The 22,847-nt window shown below is 39.1% G+C and overlaps 1 protein-coding gene across 6 annotated transcripts in view; it reads right to left on the bottom strand.

Moving 5' to 3' along the window:
* The window catches only part of CCSER2 (coiled-coil serine rich protein 2), a 142,030-nt gene that overhangs the window by 37,102 nt on the left and 82,081 nt on the right, over nt 1-22,847 (bottom strand). For 4 of the 6 annotated variants that reach the window (XM_069019118.1, XM_069019117.1, XM_069019116.1 and 1 more), the window contains 2 exons: nt 11,162-12,635; nt 10,056-10,258 (listed from right to left, as the gene is read on the bottom strand). In XM_069019118.1, coding sequence (XP_068875219.1) covers nt 10,056-10,258; nt 11,162-12,596 — 1,638 coding nt within the window. In that variant the 5' untranslated portion in view covers nt 12,597-12,635. The remainder of the gene's footprint in view (nt 1-10,055; nt 10,259-11,161; nt 12,636-22,847) is intronic. The other 2 variants (XM_069019119.1, XM_069019121.1) reach the window with 1 other exon arrangement.

The raw sequence follows: 22,847 nt of genomic DNA, 5'->3' as shown, positions 1-22,847 counted from the left end.
AGAGCACTATTTTTCAGTCCACCAACCAATATGAGTTCAATTTAGCTTAACAGCTGGACCTAGGCAAGAGGCCTGATTCTCAGCTTCCCAATTTTTTGAGCTGAGTATTGTAAGGTTATAATGCAACCAGAGTAAAGCATAAAGCGCCCGAAACAGAAGACAGATAGATGCTTGCATTTTCTCCCTACTAAACATAAATATGTTGACCAGTGGAAGTTCATAACACAATGTATATTACAGTGGAATTAAAAGACAAAGGAAGAAGTCAGGCATTGAGGATAGTGCAAAAATACAAAGCAATTCCAGATAAACAGCCCTCGAACAATTAATTTCAGAGAGTGTTACCAGAATGGAGAAGAGTCTGAGCTCAAACTAGCAATGCCAAGTTAGAATATTTTGCTGGAAAAGCAATTGCTTTGAGGAAGTCGTGAACTGGTGGTGAGTACTAGGAACAACTCACAACCTCAGACCTCACTCATTTGTTCCACCTCTAGGAAGCAGACAGATAAAAACAATTATTTTCCTTTATTACTGATTTAGTGACTTAGGTCCTGCTTCTGATGAGGATGAGAAAAGACCACAGTAGAAGGTAAGTGTGAGTGAAGGGAGAGAACTACAGGAGAACCTGGCCATAAAATTCAGGCAAAGCATTTGAGAGTAGCACAGAAACTAACAAACCATCATTTCAAGTGCTTGAGGAATGAAAAAAGGAAGTGGCTTTTAAAAATAAACACAAAACAGACTGGGTAAATCAGTCATCTGAAGGGCAGCTAAAGGATAACTGCCAAAGTCAAACACAATTCAAGGCTGACAGAAGAAAAGAGGGAAACCTCCAGCATCTTCTTCAATGCTATTTTCAGCATTTGATAACATCTGAGATAGGGATAAATAAAGAAATAGGAAGTCTCCAAAAAGGCAACGTTATTTAGGAACTGAACAGAACTCTTAAGTGAAGGCAGAAAACACAGAGAGCAAAAGCACATAGGGCTGAAAAGCCCACTGTAAATGAAGTCCTTAAAACAGAGAAAACCACCCAGGGAAGAGGTAGACTAGAACTCTGCATGTTACCAAAGACAGGACAGGAAAGGAGTACACTCTGCAAGTCACATTAAAGATAATTAAGCCAAACAGCCAAACAAGTATTTTGTAATTTTGCCCATGCTCCGTAACTGAAGGTTGCTGTGACAACCAATGTAACAAGAACTTGGGTTTGAAAATCCAAAACATTTTTTGTTTAACTGTTAAATCAAACGGTCTTAAATATTTACTATTCCTGAAAACATTTTTACAGAGGCACTGCATGTTCTACCTAGATTTACTAAGGTATAGAGGAATTCATTATTAGCTTAAGTTACTACATGCTGTATCTGAAGGATCTATACTTGCTCATTTTAAATTTTTTTTTTAATATAAAATCAGACATCACACTGTAAAAAAACTGAAATTCAGTAACACAATGATTAAAGAAAACCAGAAATATTAGCCATTCTATTGAGACTTCACCAACTCATAAGCAACAGCACTTTCAAACACACCTCAAGCAGCATTCTTTGACTGCCATCTAGCCTCCACCAATGAGAAAAGCTGAATGGGGGGAAGCTGCAGAACCACCTTTCTACAGAATTACAGCAAAATTTAAGATTTCCTATTTTTTTTTAAATGGGCTGGTGCTTTTAAGTAGAGAGTTTCCTGTTTACTTTTAAGCACAATCACAGAATACGGTCAGCAGTGATCATAAATAGCAACAGAGGAGGAGGAAAAGCAGTCCTTCCTACTCACTGCTTCCAGTCTGTTTGCACAAGAAGGCTACCAATACCAGAGGTTCAGCACTGCTTTTACAGTTTACCTAACCAATAATGGAGCATTTTACACTATTAAGCAATATGTAATTGCTATAGCTACTCTTAACAGGTAGAAATAATTGTGAATGACTCTCACTCCACTGACTTGCACTTGTATTAAACATGCAATGTTTGGTTTAAGGAAAATATGGAGGCTTCCAGTAATTCCCACCTGAGAAAGGAACCAAACAATAACCTCAAGGGAATAGCACGGGCACGGCTGTACCAGGAGCTCAGTTGTTTCCTCTGTGCCAGAGTTTTAATTCTACCTAGAGAGACTTTTGAAGTAACCTGAATATGACACATTACCCAGCATTAATGTGTTCTACTCTTACACAGCCAGCTTAATACACTTGTTTCTAATTAAAACCAAAACAATCCTCAAATACCTCCAAACTACTTTGGGGTGATTCTATTTTGACCAATCTCTACATGAGCTGCTAACAACAGGGGAAGGATTCCCTCACTTACTGCACTGCTGCAGAAATGTATTTATGCCACATTACCCTGATACATTTTAACAGCATGAACCAAGAGCATAAAACCTCAAAACCAGCTCACACATGGATATGCAGTTACCAACTCATACAGAAAACGTCCCTCACAGCCTATGAAATAAACCAAGTGCTAAGTTCCACCAGTGTTTGCTCTTGTATTTCACACACACCACAGCAGCTGCTGCGCTCCCTCCCTCTCTTCACCACACAAATCCAAAGGCACAATTAATGGATGCCATAAACAGAACACGTAAGTACAAGTGAAGTTGCCCTACTTGGTTTTACCAGCCAAAATAGCATGAGAAGATTTACTGTGTCAGGTCTGAAGGAAGCAGCTCTCAAAGGCATATAAGCTTTCCCATCCCAAAGGAAAAAAGGTAATTTGCCATAAAAGGCTGTTCACAAAATGTCCTGCCTCTCAAACCAGCATCACAAGAGGTTTGTGAACTGTAATACAGTCATATAACCTCTTAATGTTTGACAGCAGGGACACCTACATCAGACAGGACAGACAGAAGTGCTATCTCATTAAGTAATTCAGTTTCTCACCCCCTTGCCTTGCTGTTATAGGTAAACTCTGAAGTTGGTGGTGGCTACTTTCACTCTAAAATCAGTCTCTAATTTCATGACATTTCCTTTCTCTGCCATGAGCAGAAAACTGCCTGCCAGCAAACTCCACCAAAGGAATGGCTGAGGAGCTGACAGAACACACTGAAATGAGTTTGTGCTCTTAGTTCTGTATTGACAAGCAACAATATAGACTGAATTTTTCATAGCAGTTGCAGTTTTCTACTACAAATTCTGGACATATTAATCAAGGATGTTCTCCCATTACTTTAGTCATGTTGAGTGTGTTCACAAATATTATCTGTTCATAATGAATATTAAAGGCAAAAAGGTGACACTGACTTTTGAGGCTTTGAAATCAGAACAAAGCAGTCTAGTGCTTTTCCAAACATAAATTTTTAGGCATTGGCTTCTTAGAAATTAAGAAGATGAAAAACAAATGCCACAGATGTTTATACTTGTATTATTGGAAAAATGAAAACTATGGAGTTAGAATAGTACAATTTAAGTAAATCAGAATAATTTTTGTCAGATTCTGGAACATGACATGGACATGTTAGGACAAAAGAGCTTGGAACTTGGACATGAACTTAGGAGCTTAAATGGAAGTTACCAACTACAGCAACTTCCAATAAGCAGCTTCCAATGAAAAAGAGCTGCCAAGGCTGACACATGTATTCGATTCCAATCCCAGAATCACTATATATACCTGAGCAGGAAGTTTTACCACAGAAATGGCAGCTTCCCAGATCATGTATTTCCAAGAAATCCTTCTGTATCCCAAGTAAAAATTCGCACGTTGTTTGCCCTTTCCTAGAATGCATCAGTAAAAGCTAAAATCTCAGAGAAGACTTCCTGTGCTAATGTGGTATCTCCTGCCAAGAGAAATACTGACCTAACCCAAAAGTCAGGCTTTCAGGTAAAGGAGTGTGAAGGACCAATGAATTATTCAATTTGTCCTACAGGATAGAATTTCTCTGGTGATGAAGGCAAATAATGAAAATTCTCTGAGCAGAAGCAGAAAACAGAACTCCATGCTGCCATTCCTCATTAGTGATGCTGTGTGTTCTCTATCCATAAGAAGTGTTCTCCACTATGTTGGGCGTGAAGGGAAATGGTGAAGGAGGGACAACACAAACTGAAAAGCATCTGACGCTCTCTGGGTTTGCTCTCAGTCACTCCCAGGAGGTTCACAGACACTTTGTACACTGCATCCACACCCAGTGAGGAGTACCTGCCACTAAGGATTTCCAGCACTGCCCATACACACCTCCACACCTGCATCAGGTGATTTCTGAAGTGCATTTACCTTGGTTTGTTTGAATACCTCCTGGGCAGATAAAATTACCTCCTCCTCCCCTGGCACTACAGTCTCGTGCACATTTTCACAGTCTCATTCCCCTGCCACACCGATGACTCCGGGTATCCACTCACACATCTACAGGGAGAGGTTACCCAGTTTCCTCCTCCATGGTCCTGTTCTTCACAACAATGCCCAGATGAACTTGGCAGCTGCAGGAAAGACTAAAATCTCCAAAGCTTTACAGGCTTGGTAGGCAGCAAAAAGGCAACAGCTACTTCAAAATCCAAATTACCCCAATATAGGTATATAAAAATATTCCCCAAGACTAGGACAATTATACTTTATTAATTAATTATGCCATAAGAATAATGTCTTCTCTCCTTTCAATCTTGCACCCTCACTAGAGTACTGGGTATCTAGTAGTGTCACCAGTTCTCACCGTACCACATTCACTAACAAAAGAAATAAATAAAAAAATCTCTAACCACAAACAAAATTTTAAATCTGTATTTATTAATGTCATAATGAATTCTACTCAAAATGGCACTGACTAAGGTGAAATAATCCTTTGCTCTCAGGCACAGAACAAACTCAGACCTTTCTTCAAGAAGTGCTCAACTGAAATACACAAATTACTTTTATGAAGCATCATGGGAGCACAAAATGCAATTAATTCTCTGTATTAACTTCACCTTCTGTATTCTAAGAAAGGAGGAAATGCAGTAAGTCAACACTGTTCATCTGAGTACAGCCTGTCAATAAGTATGTGTCTTATAATGCTGTTCACTGCTTTGAGAAAGGTCTTCATTGTTCTTTGCAAGGTGAAAAGAAAAAAAGAACTAAATTTCAACTGGCTCATTAGATGAAAGGCTTTTAATATGTGCTTCTTGTAACTAGCTTTCACCTGAAGGGCTCATCTCATGACTACTCTTCTAGAAAATTATAGCAAAAAAAGAAGTTTGTTGAGAAAAGATTACATACTTTTACATTACTTGCACTTCTATTTCCATTACAGCTGTAACCAAATGTCCCAAAATTTAAAAAGCCCAGCTTCTCATAGAACTAGAGTCAGTGTTTGGGCATTAACATACCAAAAAGAAAGCTCAGCCAAAGAAAGCAAGATGGGTAGAAGACAACACCAAGAACACTTCACTTTAAGAAAACAAATGTATTAGAACTACACATATTACAAGTCTGAATTCACATTAATAAATTACTCATTTGAGAAATCAAACTGGTAATTTAAACCTTACTATAAAGTCATTCTGAGATGTGAATTATCAAAAAAAATTAAGGTAATTAACTTTAAATTACTTGTAAATAACTAAATTACTGAAAGACATTAATGACTGAATTAAACCATTCTATTTCAGCAAGTTCATTTTCTCTAAAAAGTAGAGCATATTTCACTGAGTACCAATGCTTCAGGACCCAGAAGCATTCTGACCAGTCTCAAAAACTAATTCAGACCTGCCCTTTCTCAAGTTCCAGTCACAAAAGGAAAAACTATAACACAGAACAACAACAAAAATCTTACAAGATTTCACAAACTGCCTGAAAGAAGAGAAAAATGTAACTGTTTCATACTCAGGCTAAAATTCTGGCCATGTGTCAAACTCATTCATTCCAATGAGATCCAGATTTCATCCCAAGAGCAATTAAATTCTCAGCAAAGCTGTTAAAACCCATATGTCTCTTCAAGCCAGATTTCAATTATTATTCCATAATCCCATGCCCTTATAATTACATTGATGCTCACTCTGCATATACCCAAAAATACTGGCTTTATTTACTCCAGGAAAAATTAACACAGCAGAAAGATTCACATTGCTACTGGAGCCTATAGGAAAAAGGGGTAGAGGACTTGATCTGATAATACAGGGAACACTCTGAAAGCTTCCTGTCCAAACCTATTGACCCAAATGAAATTGTTTTAAAAGAAACGGAAAAAACCCAAATCACACCACAACAACTTGTTCTCTTAGGAATATAGAGAAGGAAGCTGAAATTACTGGAATGTTCTCAGTTTAAAGTTTTACTTCTTGCAGACTTTGAGCACTAGAATATTGTAGCATCTTTAAAAACAAGCAAATACCTCAGAACAATAACAGCTGTGCTATCTACCCTTTTCAATGTAAATAAGGACTTGGACTTGACAAAAATATTCAAAACTTCACTCTGAACAAACACATATTACAACTTCTGGTTCTTAAGTGTCTATTTAATACACTCGAGAAGAGAGAACACCTCAAACCTTGCTACAAGAAGAGAGGGCAAGCAAAGGAGCCATGAGACTGCAGTCAGGACATCTGTCTGAGGCTACACTGCTTACACATATGGTGAACAGTATTTTCAGACAAAAATTAATGAAAACAAAAATCTAGCAAGGCTGATATACCAACCTACAATCAGGAGTTGTACCTCACACTGCTGAGCAGCTTTCTGCCATGAAACAGTAAAGGAACTGGGCATTATGGTCAGCAACTGAAACCCAGGGCAGGACCAAACAGCACAGCTGAAATCAAGTGAGAGCACCTATAGATAAATATTGCCCTTGTTGCTAATTTACAGAGCCATCAACTGCTCTGCTAAGCATCAGTCGGCTCACACAGAACTGAGCAGAAACAGCACCAGTGGCTTGGTGCTCAGCAGCAAAGACCAGCTGTTGAAAAAAGTATAAAGAACCCCAACAAAATCAGTGCTTAGAAATCTGAAAGGAGTTTAGCACTTAGAAAGTGACCCAAGTGATTTGTTGACTTCAAAGCTGGAAATGGAACAACAAAAGGGATAGTGGAATAAGGTATTTTCTGTTATGCAATTAGACAAAAAAAACATTTTCATCCTTACAAATCCCACACATTTCCTACCAAGTCCTCAGTCCCTGTCATGGTTTGATGCCAGTTAAGCACCAGGCACCACAAAAAACTATTCACTTATTTCCACCTGCCAGGCAGCTCTTCTTTTTTTCTTTTTTTTTTTTTCCTCTGCCTATATACACCAGGTTTTGTTAAATCACCACAGTCCCCCTTATAATATTATATAGATTTGTATGACTCTTAAAACCCCAGCACTGGATTGCACATTTTCTCTATAGCTGTTCACTTAGTTAGTGAAGAACAACAGAACTATATTAAAAGCGGCCAAATTTATTTTATTCTTTGCCCTCATGTCTTTGTAACAAAGATGTACTGAGAATAGCAAAGATACTGGCTTTTCTGCTCCCCAAAAAGGAACAGCAAGCTTCAGGGGCCAACAAGTCCCTTCTGTTGCCTTCCTGTGCTGGTTCTCATTTCGGAAGCCCAGTTAAAATCCCCCTTCCAAAAGCTGCCCTTTCAAAGATGGTCCAAACACTCCTAAGATTACCCAACGAGAGCTGCACTGCCATCTATGGAAAAGCTTAGGAAAAGCATTTAGCATTTAGTATTTGTTGATAGTAAGAAGGATACAGCTTAGAACACTAACAAAACAACAGCAGGACGGAAATGAGGAAGAAGAAAGCGTATTGTGCACTAAACATGACCAGTTACTCACCACACAGTTCCCTGAATTGCTACTCAGCTGCATTGCTTCTACTCACCCCAGCCTGATGCCACGGGAACTCCAGAACTACAGCTTTGGTGACTGGCCTGGAAATACTAAATCCAAGAGGCAGGCAGGCTGGCATTAGCCCAAGCACTCCAAATTCTTAAATCTGACTCTCATCAATTGGATTTTGACACACAGATAGGAATTGCTTTTAACTCACCACACTAGAGGATAGAAACTGCATAATTTGATCACGTATCTCCCAGCAATCAAAACATCTGACGTGTTGACTAATCACAATAATTATTCTCAATGCTTTCACTTTTTTGTCTTTATACTCCTTGCTTGCAGAGAAAAGGAAAAACATGGAACAAAAGCTTACAGTAACCTGCTGAAGAGCACAGTTTTTCAGAAATAATGAAAAACTGCATCAGAAATTCTTCTGCATCTTCAGATTACAAAAGATCACTGTTTAATCTTTAGGCTAAAGAAATCGAATATGTCATAGTTTCTACCAAAACCAACAAGTACAGGAAAAAAACCAAAACAAATCCCACTACTAAGAGGCAGTTCAACACTTCAGAGCTACATTTTCCCCCTTAAAATCCAAGCTACTGAAAATACATTTCTGCCTTGAAAAAATAAAACATGCTATTGATGCTTTTCTCATTCAGATAAAAGTCACAGTACAGTAAGCACTGAAATTCTGGAAGAGCACTAACAGGATAAAAATCAAAATGGGTGGAAGCAACACATAATTTTCTAGATTCAACATCAAGTCTTACAATCTCCTCCTTTCTCCACTTCCCCAAAAACTAGTAGTACCTTCTTCCATTTTTAACCCCTCTCTAAAAGCTATTTACTTTCAATAAAGAAAGAAAGAAACCAAAATAGTGAACAAGAATATCAAAGACTTCTAAAGTACCTCGGCTTCACATGGCTTACAACAGCTTCTGTCAATCAACACATTGATTCAGTATCAACTCATACACATGCACAAATTAATTCAGAGGGGCTACATGTATCAAAACCTACACATACAGTCCAAAAGCACGGTAAAATAAGTGTCTTCCCTTTGTTTGTTACATTTCAGAGTATGTATCAAAATGTATTTAAAACTTACCAAGGACAAAGCTTAAAAACTTCCCTCTTTTCCTGGCATGTGCATGTGCCTGGGGACAAGAATGTTTGTTTCTGTAGTGGCCTACATTAAACTTGGGTTTTTCCCCATAAACATCAATAAAGCTACAAAACTCATACTACAAAAATCTCTAACAGCTTTTCCAAGCTGGCCACGACTGCCACAAAAAGTTAATAACCACTGTTAAACTCTTTCATGCACTATATCCCAACATCATAATTTAAGACAGAGAGCAAACAATACCACAAGCAGCTGAAAATAGATCCAGAGTTCATATTTAGTTACACACAAAGAATATAATTATGTATCTGTGCCCAAGTCTGAAAGTGGTATCTACGTTACTAAATTGGCAGTGGTGACACAGTACCTAACACACCTAAACACACGAAGCATCACACATTGATTAAACCAAATTGGTTTTGTTAGATGTTCTGGTTGTTAACATCATGTTAATAAAAAAGTTGCTTAATTCAGAAGTCTGTGCAGATAAAGGAAGGTGAACAGGATAGACAGAATTTTCTTCAGGCCCACTGAAATCCCAAGGTTGGCTCCCTGATCTCAGATGAAGGATCACAGCATGGCAACAACTCTCCATCCACTCCTCACACTGAATGGTGTTTCTTGCAGATCAGTTTGAGTTTAGCAGCAAGAAAAAGGCTGTGCTGCATCTTGTGTATCCCACTGAAGATGTATGAAGAGCCCTGCTAATGAGCTACAGCCAGCTCTCTACCTCAAAGATTCTATGCTTGAACAAACTGAGAAGTCAAAAATCAGCTCCAGCTCACGAGGGCCCTATGAGCACAAAGCACAGAAACAAGAAAGGCAACAGCTATCTTCTGGCTTTTTCACTCCTATGTTTAGAGGTTAGCAGGAGGTATTGAACTTATCCTTTGCAGAAATCAAATCCCTTTATTTTTTGTGAGCACTTCTATGAGACTGCATAAGAAAGGACCTGTTCTGTCCTGGCTTCAGAACAAGGAAAGAAAAAAAAATGTGTGCAAACAGCCTAATCGAGGTCACCTGTCCAGAAACAGGAGTTCCTAAACAAGAAGTTTCACAAAGCCATCAACAACAGAGGAAAGAATTATCAAATTTTAAAAAAGGCACTAATATTTAAAAAATATACTTAATAAGCAATACACTCCCCACTAATTATGCAGGTTATGCACAGAAATACATACTATGCTGTTCATTTCTGAAGAGTCGTAACTTCCACACGGATGGACACTTCCTATAGGTTCCAGCCCTTCTTCATCCCACATGTATGTGCCGTCAGAGCTGTCAGACGGAGAAAGCTCAAAGGAGGAGCCAGCTCTGTAGTTCATCTCTGAAGAGATGACATTCTCAGTAGTGTGTTTTGTGCTTTCACTGTTGTCATCCACTGCTTAAAGAAAACAGCAACTGTTAAGATTCCAAAACCAATCCAATATTCAACAAATAAACACTGAAATGCCTGTTACTGGTGTGCTAACTTCCTGTTACAGTACAGCTCCAGCAAAGACCTGAAAGCCTTCTACAGTACTGCTCCCTCATCCCAGAAGGGGGAAAAGCTCAAGGTGGTTTGGCAGCTACAACTAAGGAATCTTCCAACCTACATCTTTGCTAACCTTTTACACTGCCCTAATTCACCCACTGTGGAAGCTACTTTCTAGAAATCTGCATCTCTTTAACATATTAGAAGGTGGGTCCAAAAATATATCCTTTGGATCTCATCTTTCAATTGCAACATCTCTCAAACAAGCTTTTGTCATGAGAAGCCCATCAAAGACTTGAAAATGTGGCTTTCAAAAGCATCTTCTTGTGTCTTCAACTAATGTTTAAAGAATCAATATGCATCAGAAAAAAACCAAAAAACCCCAGTAACAATCCTGTTTATAATTGAACTCATTGAATTACACATCCTACACTTATTTCCACTACTTAGAAGCAGTTACAGCTGTTCTCTGCCTACAGAGGTGGAAGGAGCACGAGGCGAAATTTTCTTAAAATATCACCAACCCAGAAAATGAATGGCAAAGCAAGGATATGAGGAATCCCACAACCACACCACAAATGTGTTTAAAGGAGGTCACCTTCATTTTTATCACAAAGAGCTCTTCAAAGTAATGCTTGGGAAAAAACTATTATGCAGAAAAGGCATAAGCAAACAAATACACCAGCATAGAGCCAAGTTCCATTCTGAAAAAATGCACAAGCAATGGGCAATTACAGTCAATAACTTAATTAGTGTCATAGAATTTTGATTTAGCACCTAAAATTTCAAACAGAACAGAAGAAAGGTATTTACCAGACACATTTATATCAAGCCAGTCATCAGCATTACAGCAAGATCCTCCACCTTCCTTGAGAGATGTGAATGGCTCGAGGGACGTTCTGCTCCCATGCTCTAATTCCTGAAGGCAGCTCTCCTTCTGCTGGATTTGTACAGGTCTGTTTGCATCTTCTATATCTATGAAATCATCACTGAAGTCTTCACTCAGATCGTTTTTCTCCGAGGACGACAAAGAAGATATAGATATCTCATCTCCATCATCGCTCATACACATGACTTTTGACCCATGTTTGCCCAGACTTTCATACAGGCCCTCACCAGGTTCTGTTCTTTGAGCACTGCTCTCTAGAATACTGTTTTTATCAACGGCTCTATTGAGATTTGCTGAAATATCCGCGTTCTCCACGACGCGCGCGTCCGGAGCCGCGCCTTTGCTGCCATCCACACCAGTATTCCCAGCAAACCGCTGCCTGGTGGGCTTCAGCAGAGAGGGCCGGCTTAATCTGTATCCATAGGAAGGTGCTGACCCAGATCCGTTTGACAGCGGGGGTTTCTTGGAACAAGGAGCTGACATAGCCGAGTACGGTCGGGTAAATCCATACTTCAGCGGTTCATTGCCATTGGGTACATCCAACTGACATGCATTTCTTGACAGCAGAGTAGACCTCTGCGACGTCCTGGCAGCGAGATTTTGACTATGATAAGGCCTTGTAAGATCCACAGCTTTATTAAAGGAATGTGACCTGGTTAGAGATGCAGTGGGAAGGAAAGAATTCTGAATGGAATGTGAAAAACTTTGTGATCTTACCATTTTGTCACAGGAGAAAGCCTTGCTGTTGTCTGTGGATTGTGCCAGGCTTTCTCCTGAACTTGTCCTTGTGGTACTGGAATTAGCTCTAGGTCTCTGCAAACCTACCACTGGCCGATTTCCATAAAATCCATTTAGATTTGATCTTGGAGCATTGAGTCCAGAGTATGTCCTTCCTGACAGGGTACCTTTGGTGAATTTAGCTGAACTAGAGAGTCCAGGTATAGACTTTGGGTTCAATTCCTCAGTAGAAGATACAAACATATTGGTTTGCTTTGCTGCTTTTGACACAACCGAAGCAGTCCTGTTCAAACCCACCCTGAGCTCATCATTGACCAATGCTCCTTGAGATTGAAAATGTTTCTCAGAATCAATTAATTTTTCATTACAGTTGCGTTTGGAGTTGGCCTCCCTCCCATTCTGATCGTTAAGCTGATATTTATTTGATTTTTTCCAGTTGAAAGCAAAGGAAGACATTCCAACAGTGCCATTGTGCTTGCCAAAATTTTTGCCACCATTACTCCCTGCTAAATTCACAGCTGTCCCATTTGGCATAGGTTGCAAAACACTCCCTAAAGTTTTCGTTCCATATTTCGGTAGCCTGGAAACCAAGGATGTCCTGGTTTGATTTTTTTCTTCCATGAGCTATTGGGTACATTGGTCCTTAAAGGGTGCTTGAATCTAAGAAAGAAAAATAAAATAAAACAACATTAAACCTGAATCAACCACACATTAAGCAGTATAGTTTTCTATACATTTGCAGCTATAGGCTTCCTGCATATCTGTGCCTAACTCCACCATGCTGAAAAAGTAACCCAGACACATTTTGGGAACTCCAGAGTCACAGCAGTTATTTGGCAGTAATATGCTTTAGATCACAGCTCCATCCCCCAACTTTCTACATAAACCATCCTGGTTTTGTTTTCCTTTTGTAATCTGTAAAATAAACTTTAAAAGGGGTTGGATGATTTTTTTTTTCCATTTACCCATTTTGAGTAACAAACTGAACCTCTCAACTGTGTTGCAATTATTAACCAATAAATATAAGATTTAGTATTTTTAAAAAAGCCACAAATATGACATAGCACAAACCTGTGGTCAGCAACGTAAACCTGCAGAAACTATAATATAAAATCTGATTAAAAGCTAATTTTTTGAGATTTTTTTCAGTTTCTCTAATGCGTCAAATGTAGGAAATAACCCGACATCATGCATCTCACCAAAACATTTTTTGTTCCCAGACCTAATTGGCATCCCCAAATCAAGACTCACATTCCTAGTCACTGTTTCCTCTTTTTATAGACACTGTAGTCTATTTTGAAAATCATCTTATTCATGTACAAGACCTGAAGTACAGTGCAACAGTTACATAAGATCAGTGTTAGTAAGTGAATTTGAAAGTTCTACTTACTCAAAGTACAGAAAATATCTTGTGTAACCACAGCAAACACTATCCCAAAGTGAGTCACTCCCCAAGTTGCAAGACCTCACTAAGGAACGCTTAGCTTAGTTTAAAAACGCTTAGGTAAAACCGAAGGTAAAGTCAAAGATAAAATCGAAGTGGCATTAAATTCATGCAAATTGAAATACCCTTAGGATTTGTCAGTGAATAGGATGTCCCAGAGCAGTACTTCTGGAAGCAGATCTACATTACAAAGATAGAAAGAGAAAGGTACTGAAGACAGGGCTTTTAGGGGCTCCTAACTTGTGAAAACATCAGAATCCACATTCTGCAACTGGTGTGTGAATTTCCATTTTGAAATACACAAATCCCGACTTTTTATACACTCAGTGAATTCTTGTGCACCAGAGGCACAACCCTCACCCCAGGTGTGCAAAGAAGGACACAGCTGTTTCCCCCTGGGACCAGCAGAACATTTCATTCACCACATATGACACCTGCCTGCATGTGGATTGAAGCGTCTCAGGTCAGACCTCCTGCCCACAGTGCACCTGCATACCTTGCACAGGAAAATATCATCAGGCTTTAATAGCAACATCAAAGTTGCTATTTACTTCATGTCAACTACAAACAATAAAGCACACCTTTTTTTTTAATAACTCCATGAATAAAAAATGGCTTTTACCATGCTGATGAATTCATTCCCAGCAAGCATCATACTGCAGATCCCTCAGAAGATAACGCAACTTTAAAGAAAAGGCAAGTCTTGTGAAGAAATCTTCCAAACTGAAAAAGTCAAATTAGAAAGCTGCTAATTGAACTTGCATGCTTTATGGATAATTCCCTTTTCACATCTGTCTACCATCTCTTAGGTAACTGCAAAATTTAAACGAGGCCATTAATTAGATTACTTTAATCCTCCACCAAGTGCTGCAAATTAAACTTGGAAAGGAGACCTTTCAGTTCTCAGTAGGAAGGGCTCCTGCTCATTTATCCTTTTGACAACACATTATCTTCAAGAAAACTATGCTGATACCTTAGAACACTTCAGATAATTAAATTAAAAGACAAACAATACTTGTCTGTATTTTATTAGCCACTTAACTGTAACTATGGTGCCATCTTCTCAAGTCCAGGTTACATTTGTTTCATCAAAATACAATGTCATCAAAAAAACCACTAAAACTTAACAGCATCGTGTCTGGCAGATGTTTCCCAGAAAATGGGGAATTTTCTTCTTAAGTTCTCTAAAACATGCTTAATCTTTACATATGTATACTAGGAAAGATTATACTAGCCTAACAATGAAACTCCCTTATCAAGCAACACTGTACCTACAAGTTATGATTTCTGCATCCCAGAAGATTCAGGTTCAATACAATTTAAATTGTAGCCTGCTGTACTATAAAGAAATTCAAAGTATTTTTAGACTTAAGCAATCTATGGAATTTTTAAAAACTGACACTCGGGCAAACAAGTTTTATATTCTTTGCCTTGGGAAATTCATTATCTAGTGCACACAAGCCTTATCAGGAATTAAGCTAATTATAAAGAGCCTAGCCTTAAATAATGATCCAGGGAAAAGGAGTTAAAATCCACAGACCCTCTCTGAAGTATAATCTGAATTAACTGAAAAGCTGCTACATCCTTACCTTCAAGGATATTCAAGATCCTGGTGATAAGCAAAAGGATATTCATTCTTGCCCTCCTTGGTACTTTCTCTACAGGATTATTTACACCTCGACAAAATGCTGCACTGTTAGTGGCAAGCACACTCTAATTTCATTCACAGCTTTCTTCAGCTCCACCAGGAAGGCAGTTTCTATACATCAGCTTCTCAGCAAAGTCTAGCTTTGTGTCTGAGACTCTGTCCTACAGAAGAAGACAGGTTAAAGATTCATCCATTTGAAAGTTTAAGCACCTGAAAATACTGCCATCCCTACGGATCCCTGCCACCAGGAAGATAACAGCATTTTCCAGTTCCAGATTCCTGAATGGGACCAAGTTCCCCTCCTATTGTCACAGCAGTGCAGAATACCCAGCTAATGGATGAAACACATCTGACAGACTGGTGCCAGGCCAGAGCAATTCCCCTCTGCAGATCTATTGCCATGCCAACAGTTTCAGATCTGTGTTTCATTCACAGGAATGAAAGTGCACGTGTATTTCAGCTCTGTCTTGTGCACAGCTTATAAATCACCTCTTACACCTCTGGGTTTTAACACTGCAGCTGCTGGTTATTTATTTGTTTTTCAGGACAAATACTATGCAGATCTTTTCACCACTGATTTGTGGTGAAACAAACACAACTTAAGATCTATTTTTTTCTTAAAGATGTAATTAAAAATGCATTAGAGCAGTTACGTGAAAATATCTTATTTTCACCAATGTAGGGAGGCACTGAATGTCACCAGGGAATAATCTGGGAGGTCCCTGCAACAGAAGCAGCAAAAGACTTCTTTAGCACGCACTTAAGAACATTGCAAGATGGGCAGCACGGCTGCAAGTCAATTTTCAGCTTTAAGAAGACCATGGGAGCTTAACAGAATACAAGAAACATGCAAGAGATCCAGCTGGCAAACACCTGCTCTGAGCATGACAAGCCCTGGGGAATTAAAGACCATGAATCCTGAGGAAACTGTGCATGCTGTATGAACTCAAATGAATCAGAATGCAACCAGAAATTCTGATGGCTTCAAGACGGAACCTTGAGTATTTACAAGTTTTTGTGTTGTTTCCTCTGCACAGACTGGTTTCAGTTTAGCCAAAAGCGCCTTCTCTCCCTCCACTCCAAGATCCAGTAAGATTTATCAGCTCTGCAGTAAATTCCCCCAAGCCTGCCTTCCTTCTCCTGTCTTCACTTTCTCCAAGACACCTGTTCTTGAATCAATTCCCAATGCTTTATGAAGGCATCCATGAATTTTAGCCTCTCTCCCTTTCCTGTGTCCAAACTGCTCTGATTAACACCAGCTGCCCTCACACTGCCTTGTGAAGCTAACATAGTCAGGAAGTATAGGGGAAATTCCAAGATGGTGAATGCTTATTGTTCTATTTTTCTGAAATCACCTTGCTTTTCTGTGTCCCAAGTTGTGGGATTCTGTTTTCAGATCTCAAGACAACTTAAAGATATGTCCTTTTCTGTTTTTCCTCCTTCACACTTACGGGGTTCTAGCCACTTTCAAGGGTTAATCTATCAAAAACCAAGCAAACCAGTTATCCAAGCTGCTCCTGTGCTCAATTTTACTGTCAAAACACACTAGGTCAAAGAATATGAGCAGAACATAACAATGAATAGAGATAAAGGGAGAAGGAAGCAAGAAATACATCATAAAGAGATTGGAGTTTCTGGATTTTTAAGACTGAGCAATATCTTTAGTCAATACAGCAGAAAATACGACATCCCATGCCATCTCTAAAAGCATTCTTGTGATTCATCAAAATCCTTAATGTTTGATAAGACAAGAGGACATAAGCACTTACTGGAGAAAAAGAAATAGGGAAATGCAGCTCTGTTTTGTAGAAGAAAGCTATCACAATGCTTCCAGAATCAAAAACTCCCTTTGCATCCCTCAGGGCCACACTGGCAATTCACTCTGCCATTAATGCTGTTCCACGGAGCATCAGGCATCTCAAGGAAGCAAAAAAGGGCTAAGTGCTGTCTGCCCAGACATGGATGCTTTGTAATTGTTGCCCAGTTGTGCATTTCATATTAGTAAAACAGAAACTATACATTTTTCAACTCCAAATTTTTACCAAAACATTGAAACAAAACAGGGTATGGGTTATCATAAGCCCCTTTAGATTTTATTGAAAAAAAAGTAATGCATATTTTACCTACAAGAAAGACCTTTGCTAAACACCTGTTTCTCAAACAAGTGAAGTTGCCCTGATTTTTGGCATTCTTACACAACTAAAAAGGTGGAAAGCAGCCAAGGTCCAGATGTTTAGCCAGCTGCAGCAAGGAGCAACTTTAGCACAAAAAAAAGAAGATGGAAGAGGGTAACTGGGGGATAGATAAATAACTCTCAATGAAAGAGAGTATCAGGGTCTGTGAAAAGGAAGGAAGACTTGCCAGTGCAATTTCATGTTCCTCTTAAGTGTTAATGCAGGTTATTATGGGTTGTTCATAAATGAGACGTGAAATGCAATGACAGTTACTCTTTCCTGCATTATGCTGACAGCCTAACTGTTGTCAGGGACAGAGGTCAGCTAGAAACTGGAATAAAGCCTGAGAGATGCAGGACTCCTCTCTGAAGCTGCTATTCATCTGATGCATCCTCTTAGAAGAAGTCATCAATTCCTTTCTTCAGCAGATCCTGTTAAACCTGAGCAAGCAATGTCCAGTCTGTACCTGCAGCAGATACAAACAAGAGGCTAGTCTGCATACTCCAAGCTCCAACTCCAAAACACAAGAACCAGAACACAGTGGAGTTCACTGGACATCCAAACAACACAAGGCCCTGATGATAAAAGCACTACAAGTGCTGACCCCAAGAATGCTGCAAGAGGTGGGAGGGATATACTGCCATGTATCAGAAACAACATAATCATGACCAATACATCTGGCTCCAGAGCAGAAACACCCCTGCTAGAAGGAATTCAATTATGTGGATTACTTCACTTGATATGTTACGCAAGGCACAGGCACCTGTGAACTGAACCAACCCAAGAGATTTGCCCCCAGTGAGCAAGTCAAGCCTCTTCACTAGGGTTGCTTAATAGGTCTTAAACTGCAAAAGATGCATTGTTTTCAACATCTTTGTGGGAGAAACAAGAGCCTTTACTTGCTCCTCTCTTTGATGATACTTAAAACTGTTACCAAATTTGCAGGGATAACAAACAGAAAGGGGGAAAACTGAAGTAAGAAAAGACAGACACTGTCTGCCTGCCTTACAGTTCTCCTGCCCTGCAACCTAAAGACAAAGTCACACAGCTACAAAGAAGCCAAAACCTGTTAATCATTCACCAGCACCGCCTCCCAACGCCTCCCAAAAACAACCCCAAACAAAGGTACTGTGACTATAAAGCGTGTTTATATCCAGGTTCCGATGTTGCCTTAACATTTCCTTGCATTTAGCAAGATTTCTGTCCTGGAAGATAAGCCATAATTGAGCATATGCTTGTGTGCAATAGATGTTGGGGACTCTCCCACCTGAGTCTTTTTTCCAAGGTTTCTCAAACAGGTAATTTTTTGGCATTCTTACATGACTAATGAGGCAGCAGGTAATTAGAAACCTGCCTTCCTGAAGAGTTTTAAAGGTAGCATCACTGTTTACATCATAAAGGCCAATTAAATTTTATGCTGCGTCTAAGATTGACTGAAAAATCCCAAACATCAGTTGCAGTCTAGAATTAAAGCTTTCTACCAGCGAAATGTCAGACCTCGATCTCTCCTTAAAAAATTTTGTGATTATGTCAGCATCAAAGCAACTGACAGCAGAAACAGGCCCCTGCTTCTGCTGATGCTATTAGTCCTTCAGCAACAGCATTTCACATTGGTAATTTAATCTGTCTGTAAGAATAAATCCAGAAAGATTGCATCTGTCTCAAAAGCAATGTCCTACTGCAAACCAGTAGGAATTACCTGCTGTTCTCTGGCAAATATTTCACTTAAAGCCAGAGGAATAACCCTTTTTTCTCAGCACTGTCCACTGTCACCAAGTGATTCAAACACACCATTCCCATCTCTAACTCTTCTAGGAAAGATTTACTTCACCATCGACTCAGTAACAAAGAGCTGGTTACCAGTTACTGCTTTCTACTTCTTACATAGTAATGCATGTTAGCTGGAGCAGGATTTTCTTGCTGATAAGAACAGGCAGGCTGAAAGCCGAGTGAAACTTGGTATACAACTAATTATAACTGGAAATATCCCTTTTTAGACTGCCATGTTGTCCATCCTACTCCTCTAGTTTGCTTATTCAACTGATGCATGTTCTCCATGTAAAAACACTGAGCTGTCTTGAGCAAGAGGTCTCTTACAGTGGTATAAACGTATTTTTCAGTATGTATTTTGCAATGATTAAATAATGACTAATAACAGAACCAATACTTCCTGTCTGAACTGCTGATGAACAGTTTATCTATGTGAGTATCTTAAGATTAAGAATTTCCATGGGTTTAAATCTTCAATGAGGCTGTGCTTTCAACCAATATGGAAGTTGCTTTTTTCCCCCTCCAGCCACATACACTCATTCTTTCTTTTTTTCTTTTTCCTGCTGTCTGAGTAAGAATTCTAGTTATAGGTTAAGCTGAATGGCAAACAGAGATAATAGGAAGAGACTGCATTTAATTCATAGACTCGCTGGTACTGGGATATCTTCAATAAGCCTGAAGAGGTTCACACGTGATAACTGAGCAAGGTTAGACAAGCTGAAGCAGAAGGAAGGTAGAAAAAAGTAGTTCTGAGATTTTCTTTTATATAAATTCCCAATGCTGTTTCAATATAGTTCAGTTTTCACAGAAGATTGTGATCTTGAGACAAGAACATGTCAGCACATTGCTATGCACCTTAAAAAAAAAAATCACATTGTTAAGTCAGCCACTGCTGGATTGAAAGAAAATACTAGAAAAAGGACTGACAAAGAAAATCCTTAACACTGCTATCATCAGAGACAGACAGTGAATCCTGGATAAGCTGGAAATATTATGTAAATCATGGTATTTCACTGTGTGTGGATCGTGGCACTTCACTGCCCAGATTCAATTCTCCATATAGGTCCGCCAGTCAATTTTATTTTAGAGGTAAAGAATACAAAAATCCCATTATCTCCTGTGGCTGCCTTAAAATAAAAATGCACCAGGGAAGGGATGATCAGGGCAAACACAGAATGTGACTTCCTCAACCTTCAACTGCTTTCAATTCACAGAATTTCTTAAATCTGATGCAGTTTGTTTAGGAACCCTCCACAGATCTCTTGTCCACTATTTTGCATAACCTATCCTTGAGCCCCCAAACTTTTTGCATCCCATCCAGAGGCCCAGTAACAATTCTTTCAAGGTTATTTCATTGTCTTGCACAGATTGCCAGGGAAAACTACTAAAACTACTTCTAAACTCCCTACATTGCCAGAAGAGGCTACTGACACCTCTCTCCTTGCTACCAAACACACCAGTTTGTTTCATATCTATGTGCTTTCAAGAAGACACTGTATTATTTAAAGTTTGGCTTCTCTTTAACACCCACCCTTGATCAAAAATACTGCAGCCATACACTGGTGTATTACAGCTTTCAGCTAATCTTTTTTATTTGTAAACCACATCTTCAAAGTATCACTTTCTGGCTACTGAGTTTCATTTCATTAGTGCCGGACTCAACACAGCTTCTGTCTACAATTCCACAGCTATTTATCAGTTCCCAGTCTCAAAACCAAACTCTCTAAAAATGTTTGAGTACCAAACAACTTTGCAGGTTTGCCATAGCATAACAAATACCAACATGTTTTTGACAACAGACAGGCAACCTCCGGTATTTTAACGCGTGTTTTGTGTTTTCCTACCAGCTTTCTGACACACCAACAGCTATACTGGAATGTACTTATCAAGGTCAGTTTCCTACAAGGTGGAAGACACAGATATTTGTTATATCCTGAGAGGTTTGCAACTGAAGGGGAAAAAAAAAACAACAAGATTCTCCAAGAAACTGAGATGCAATTTTCGGTTACCAGTGACAGTTTGTCACATGATCATTTTCAGGGTCAGTCATCTATGTTGTATTTTATTCAAACTTACAGGAAGGAGATACATATCATTTGTTTTGTTTAATTGGGATCTCAATGTAGTCATAGTAAAGCTATACTTACACAAATTACCATTTCAGAAAGCTTTCATGATTAAAAGATTTACAGAGAGAAGATTTTTTTCCGGTTTTATCTCTGTTTACTGATAGACAAGGCTATGCAGGGTGACAGATTGTGCTCCTCTCCTCAAGGCTCCTGCTACCGACAGCAGCAGCCTGGGCCTTGCCAAGTTTCTACCTATGTAAGTTTGTCTTACTGAGATGAAGGTTACTCAAAAGCCACAGCATCCCTGAACTCATCAAAAATATGTATCAATGTGGCTACGTAATGACTTTAACATATGAAACCAGAAAAAAATTCCATTTAAGTAAAGCCTATCTTTAATACAATTTACAAAAAGAATGTGTATTGAAGTATCATCCAAACCCACATTGTAGTGATAAACTCCACATCTATCTAGAAGAGATTTTTGAATCTCCAGCCTCAAGTAGACATATTATTGAGTCAAGAGAAGCTGGGACATTCAGTTCTCCTGGGATGCTTCCCTTGTGCTGTGTGTGTCACAAGCCATCTGCGCTGATTAGCCTAAAAGCACAGCATTTCTTTGGCTTCAGGGAATAAATACAGAAATTATTTGCAATTTAAGGGTTATTCCTGATCTGTAAGTTGTTCAGTCACCTCACCAACGTAAATCCTTATCATCCATTCCCTCTGGCTAAGAAGCCAAGCCTCCTTGCAGCGAGGACACTGCCAGCATTGCCAGTACTTCTTCAATAAAGGCCATTAAAATGCACTCTGCAGAGCAGGACCTCAACTCAGAGCAGACTAAGTGCTCATGAAAAACCCAACACTCTGCAGTGAAAACAGCATTTTAGCAAGAACTTGCGACACCAGTGCCCCACGTGACCAGGGATAAGCAAAAACCCCCACCCTGAGGAGACTTTCTTCAATTCCTATAGGATATTGTCAGCAGAACTGCCACAGCTGAATCCTCCTTTGAGAACACAGAATGGCTACTGAGCAAAGTCCACATCTCTGCAAATCAAATTACTTTTGATTAAGGAGTAAACAACATTCTCAGAATGTCTTCCAAAATGCACCTACTTGGTAGCAGTTTAAGAGTGAGCTGGGGTGTGTGTCCCAGAGCTATGAAAAAATGCAAAGACCTTTCCTGACTAGCAAAACTTCAACTTTGGGACAATTATTCAGTGCTGTTGGGATTTTACTGTAACGTACATATGTGCAGGTATCCAGAGATTTACATAATCTGTTTTTATTGCTCCAACTGAAACACAATACAGGATTTTAAACCTAATTATCAAAAGCGCCATTAGTATTTTGATCTCCTTAGCATCCCTGTTGGCATGGAACTTAACCCTGCCTGAAAGCTTCTAATTAAGAAGATGGTGCTGCTGTTTACAGTGAATGGTGGCTAAAAGAGAACACCAAAACCACTGTTGATATATTTTATCATATTACTTTCTGTAATCTTATATTCCTTCATCTCTTTTCCATTTTGAGAGATCCACACTTTCTAAAGATTGCAGGTGAGCAATGTTCATCTCAACATTGATGGCATGATGGCTTTTTATCTAGAGAGCCCGTGCCAACATTTCCTACTAACTGGTTTATTCCAAATAACCAGTCCCTCTTAAAGGATGATCAGCTCCAAAAGTAATAGATTTTACTCCATTGAGCTTTTACACGAACAGTTCCATTAAACAGGATTACTCATTAGTATAACAATACATT

This window comes from Aphelocoma coerulescens, chromosome 6 (genome assembly GCF_041296385.1).
Source record: "Aphelocoma coerulescens isolate FSJ_1873_10779 chromosome 6, UR_Acoe_1.0, whole genome shotgun sequence".
Taxonomy (NCBI): Eukaryota; Metazoa; Chordata; class Aves; order Passeriformes; family Corvidae; genus Aphelocoma; species Aphelocoma coerulescens.
The sequence above is the reverse complement of the archived record's forward strand: the minus strand, read 5'-3'. Positions and strand labels throughout refer to the sequence as shown.